General features: G+C 37.0%; 1 protein-coding gene across 1 annotated transcript in view; it reads right to left on the bottom strand.

The window, feature by feature from the left end:
• Positions 1-2,161: 2,161 nt before the first annotated feature.
• Positions 2,162-6,181, bottom strand: part of LOC102841777 (nuclear pore glycoprotein p62-like) — a 54,251-nt gene continuing 50,231 nt past the window's right edge. Inside the window, exon 7 of the mRNA XM_006871068.1 lies at positions 2,162-2,256. Coding sequence (XP_006871130.1) covers positions 2,162-2,256 — 95 coding nt within the window. The remainder of the gene's footprint in view (positions 2,257-6,181) is intronic.

Genomic DNA, 6,181 nt, shown 5'->3' with positions numbered 1-6,181 from the left:
GGGTGGGGAGGGGGCTACAAAGGCAAGAAGTGACTGGTTTACAAGCTTTTGAGAGGGAACCTAGATCCAGAGGGCATGGAGGAAGGTAGAATCTCCACGGAGTAGTATCCAATCTGTCTAGGCAGGGCTGATGAAACGAAATGCAGTACCATAGCCTCCTCTTCCTTTATTTCACTTAGAGGCTATACTAGTAGTGAAAAGACATAAAGAATCTCAAAACTTCAGTGAAGTGAAAACATTTCTTCTCATAGATCAGTTGGGAAAAACCATGTGTTCTGACTCTAATATTGTAGAACCAAAGATAACTCCCAAGCTGAACTTATTTGCCCATTTAATGAGGCAGGGATATGCCTAGAAACAGTCATTTTCCTGCCAGTCCTCTCCAATACACTATATTCTCTTTACTGAATGTGAAACTTACCCTATGCACAAGCTACTTTGGTGGTGGTGGTGCACTGTGGAGTCAGTTCCGACTCATAGCGACTCTGCACCGGGTTTCTGAGGCTGTAAATCTTTTAAGGGAGCAGAAAGCCTCATCTTTCTCCTGTGGAACTGCTGGTAGTTTCGAACTGCTGACCTTGAAGTTAACAGTCTGACCTGTAACCACTATGTTACCAGAGCTCCTTACAGCCTATTTTAATAGAGTTGAATTTCTAAAAATAATGTGGAGAACATAAAATTAGAGATGACTCAAGATCAAGAGAAATCATTCACAGTAGTAAGTTTTCAATGGATGATGTTCATATTGTATCGTTTTGAGTGGTGACAAAAACTTACCTGATAAGGTACTTCTTGGAAAAGTTTGCATTAGGAAAAAGAAGGGTCATTTTGACTTTCTATTTTCTCCTAAGGTTATGAAACTCACTAATACTCGTTTCAAAATATTTTCTTGCTGTAATGTGCATTCCTTAGGATGGTAAATGCAGTCAGTACAACAGAACTGTATGTAGCTCAGGAATTAAAGGCAACTAAGCTTTAGTCACTTGAAAGCCTTTAGTTAGTTTATTTTGGTTACAACTTTTGTTTTTTAGAAAATCATCTTTATTTAATATCTAATAAAACATAAAACATAACAGATCAGACTGATCCAAAGCTAAGAACAAGATTTTTTCTTTAAAAACAAACATATACACAAAAACCAACAACTACAAACCATTTGCTAAAACCAAGTAAAACATCAGGGTATCAGTAGACCAAAAAGAATGAAATTTTCTGAACCCGTACCCTTTAATTTTTTTTTTGAACATATACAGAACAAAACATACATCCATTCAAAATTTTCTACATGTACAGCTCAATGAGATTGGTTACATCCTCCTCTATCTTTATTCATATCATTTCACTATCATTAACTTAGACTCTATCCCCTAAACTTACCTTCTGTATTTTAAAGTTATTGTTGTTGATTTGAGCTCTTATATAAGAGAGTGCAATGCTTAATGTAAATATTCTCCACTAGTTGAGTTAAACAGTTGTTAAGTTTAAAGATGACTTTAGGATCACTTTGGCTCAGGGCAATAGATTCAGGGATCCCCCCAGTCTCAATGGATCCAGGAAGTCTGGTTTCTACAAGAATTTGAAATTCTGTCCCACACTTTTCTTTCTTTTGATCAGAATCACTCTATTGTGTCCCTGATCAAAACCGAACTCTTTTACAACTAATTCAAATCCCTAAACTACCATAACACTGTTCCCTTCACTAACTTTCCACAACACAATATCTTTAACTCATAACACACTTTCTTCTATGCTTATATTCTTTTTATATATACTGACATTAATTATATCCCAAACTAGTCAGTAAATTCACTTAAGGAGACAGAATTGATCATATCTAGCACTATATATTGCATGTAACAGGTACCTAGTAAAGATTAGTTGGCATTAACTTTTAGGTAAATATTTCTCTATGATTTAGTTAGAATGAGAAAGATCATGCGTGTTGGTGATAGTTGGAGAGTGAGATTACACACATGGAATCAACACCTAATAGTTTGCTTCCCAGATAGAGGGCCTAATGTAGCTTAGATTTCTGGCGCTAAAAGTCAAAATACTCAACACAAAATTTGAATGGGAAAAATATGTCTATATACTATTCTAAACTCCTCAGAATTTATAGGTAAGGGATAATCCCAAAATAACATGCTGAAGATATGGTCATTCAATCAAAGGCAGTCCTCATATTGTAATAGTTTTCACTGCGATGATAATCCTGGAAAACCTGTGTTATTTCTTCTACCTTCCTTTGCAGCAAGCCTATAGAGGAGAGAAGTCATGCAATCATTAATCTGTGGTCAAAATCGCCCACGGACACAATCACTCACATTCTTCCTTCAATACATGACAATGTATCAATTTTAATAGCTTTAAGTTTTAGAAAGGGTCCTGGTGTGGTGTTATAGGATAGGAACTGGACTGCTAACCATAAGGTCGCTGGTTCAAACCCACCAGCCACCTCTCAGAAATCCTACACAGGGTCACTATGAGTCAGAACTGACTCGATGGCATTTAACAATAACAAAATTTTAGAAAAATACAAAAGAGGAAAAATACCATCTAATTGTTTGTAAACTAGGAAAACAGTGGACAAGACTGTTCTTTATCTGCTCTCCTTAGCTTTCAGGTAAACAACAGCCTACTTGACATTTCTTCTTCCTTGGAGCCATTAGAGACTAATGGAGTCATGCAGGGTTGTCAGTGAACTGAGGATGTAGACTATGGTGGGTCTTAGCTACCTATAAGGAGCCCTGGAGATGCTGTGCGTTAAGTGTTGAGCTGATAACTGCAAGGCTGCTGGTTCAAATCCACCAGCTGCTCTGCGAGAGAACAATGAAGCTGTCTGCTCCCGTAAAGATTTACAGTCTTGGAAACCCTATATGGGGTAGCTATGAGTTGGGATTGATTCAATGGCAGTGGGTTTGGTTTCATACAGCTACCTATGAGCAAATAAATCAAAAGATTTATTTATTTAACTCAATACTGCTTAAATTTTCTCAGAGACAGAGTACTACCAAGTGCCACAAATTTTATCATAAAAAACAAGCTCTTGAAGTACACATGATAATTGGAGTTTTCAATTAACATCCAAAAAGAAACTTAATCATTTGTTTTATTGTCCATTTGTTTTAATGCTAACTAGTGGAAAAGCAGTAACTGCTACTCAAGATTTAAGAAAAACATTAGAAGACAACAACTGAAAATGTATTGTTGTTAAGTGCTGTAGAGTCAGCTTCGGCTTGTAGCGACCCTGTATAGGGTTTCCGAGGAATGACTAGTGAGTTTTAACTGCCAACCTTGTGGTTCAAACCAACTTTGAAGTCCAGTGCTCATCCTACAGTGCCACACCAGGACTCCAAAAATGTATAGCAATATATTATCATTTTCTTCAGACAACTGGAAAAGCCCCAATGTATTCAATATTCCAAGTATAATCCCTTATCCTGCCTTACAATAAATATACATTCTGCATTCTGTTAAGAACAAGAGATTTAAATAATGACTTCCAGTATATGTCAAGTCTGGAAAAATAAATCTCCTTTTTGTTCTAATAACTGCAGGGTGTAATTTTTCCCTTAAATAACAATTTTTAATGTGGTAGAAGCACAAATGAGCACTACAACAAACCATTAACTTGAGGCCAGAAGTGTCAACCTAAGCACAATCTACTAATTTGCTGATTGATACATATTAAATGCAAAGGAGTACATTTATAAAAATAACAAAAATCAATAAAATGCTGAGAAATATAAGTCAGCATTATTAATTGAGCTTTCCTATAATCATTTTGTCATGTCTTTGAATTGAATTCCCAGGCCTATTTCTGTGTTAACATCTTTAAATTTCTTAAGACCTTCATTGTTTAAGAGCAAAAATTACACATAGGCACTTTATGCCCTGAGTTTTTGTCTTATGTTACATGTCAGTGATTGGTTTCCTACAGGTCTAATACATTGTATATTGACACTAGAAGTAAAAAACTAGTAATAGTCAAAGCGTGGAAAAATCAAGCCATACACATTTTGCCATTTACAAACAATTGCACTGAACAATATGAAAATGAAATTTAAAAAACATTCTATCACAAAAGTACCAAAAAGAATTAAAAGTTACAAATACACTTAACAAATTACGTTTAAGACTTGTGCACTGAAAACAGCAAAAACATGATTAAGCGAAACCAAAGATCTAAATAAAGGAATAACATTTCATGCTCATGGACTGGAAGACTCATCATTGTTCCGATGGCAATTCTCACAGATTCAGTGTGGAGGTAGTTGTGTACCGTTGAGTCACCGGTGACTCAGCAACTCTGTATGGTTTCTGAAGCTGTAAATCTTGAAGGGAGCAGAAAGCTACCTCTTCCTCCTGCAGAGTGACTGGTAGATTTCAAGCTGCTGACCTTGCGGTTAGCAGCCCAATGTGTAAGCCATTATGCTACCAGGGCTCCTCATTGTCGTTGTTGTTAAGTGCCATCGAGTTGGTTATGACCCACAGCAACCCTATATAGGGTTTCCTAGAAGCGGCTGGTGAGCTTGAACCACCGTCCTTGCAGTTCAAACAGCTTTGCAGTCTGGCGCATTAACCCATAGCACACTAGGGCTCCTTGTTGTTGTTGTTAGGTGCCATTGAGTCGGTATCGACTCCTAGCAACCCTATGTACAACAGAACGAAACACTGCCCGGTCCTGGGCCAACCCCTATCAAAATTTTTGTAGAACTAGAAAGGTACACACACACACAAAAGGAATTAAGTGCTGATACATATGATGACATGGATAAAACTGGAAGCATTATGCAAAGTGAAAGAAGCCAGACACAAAAGGCCACATATGATTCCATTTATACAAAATCTCCAAAAAGGTCAGTTCTATAATGACAGAAAGTACACAATAGTTCCCTGTGGTGTAGTAAGAAAATAAATTTGCCTCAAACAGGTCAGAAGAAATGTTTTCATGTGACGGAAAGGTTCTAAAAAGTAGAGTATATGATGGTTGAACAATCTTATAGCTTTAGCTAAATGACTATTAGTTATTATGCTTTCATTGTTTTAAAAAAAATTATCTCCAAAAGATTATAGTGAAAGTGTTTCCAGTCACCCCTATTCTGGTTTGGGGACAGATGGTTTCTTGAACTTAACCTACTTGCAAATATTTAAGGGATAGTTTTAAAGACTCGTAGAAAGCTATGAAAATAAGGGATATAACTAGTTATTAAACCTAAAAACAGTTCTACTGTTATTAATGTTAATTTAAAATTTTTTATTATAAAAAAAATTTCATTTACATATATAAATATTTTTGTTGTTGTCATTAAATGCCATCAAGTTGGTTCCAACTTAGAGTGATCTCTTGGTTCCACCTCAGAACAGTTGGTGGGCTTGAACCGCTAACCTTGTGGTTAGCAGTCCAGTGCTTATCCTACAGAGCTACAGGCTCCCATAAATATTTTTGTTGTTGTAAGTGATATCGAGTCAGTTCTGACTCATAGAGACGCTGTATAGGGTTAAAAGTTCAGTTTTTATTCTACATTGCCAAACCAGGACTCCATAAATATTCTTGTTGTTATTGTTGTTGGGTGCTGTCGAGTCAGTTCTGACCCATAGCAACCCTGTATAGGGTTTCCAATGAGCAGTTGGTGAGCTTGAACCACCAACCTTGCAGTTCAAACAACGGCTTTGCAGTCTGGCGCATTAACCCACAGTGCCATGCCAGGGCTCCATAAATATTCTAGATAATGGTAAATTCACTGTACATTTTTTTTAAAAAGGATCCTCATAAACACTGCTATTTGTTGTTGTTGTTATCTGCTGTCCAGTCGACTCTGGCCCATAGCGTTTCTGAGGAGTAGCTGGTGAGCTAGAATGGCCAACCTTGCAGTTCAAAGAGCTTTGCAGGTTGGCGTATTAACCCACAGCACCATACCAGGACTCCAAAAACATTGCTATAGTGTACCTTTTATGGTTCTTCTAGAAAACCAATCGAAAAACTATCCTGACAAGGAAATGTTTAAAAGGCATAAAAAGGTATGTTCGAAAATGAAGTACAAATTCTTATAAACATTTAGAAAATATTCAACCTCAGTAGTAACTTGTTGTCGTTGTCAGGTGCCATCGAGTCGGAACCGACTCATAGAGACCCCATGCACAGCAGAACGAAACAATGTCCGATCCTGGGCCAACCTCA

This window comes from Chrysochloris asiatica, unplaced genomic scaffold (assembly GCF_000296735.1).
Source record: "Chrysochloris asiatica unplaced genomic scaffold, ChrAsi1.0 scaffold00159, whole genome shotgun sequence".
Lineage (NCBI taxonomy): Eukaryota > Metazoa > Chordata > Mammalia > Afrosoricida > Chrysochloridae > Chrysochloris > Chrysochloris asiatica.
This window is presented reverse-complemented; position numbering and strand designations above follow the sequence as displayed.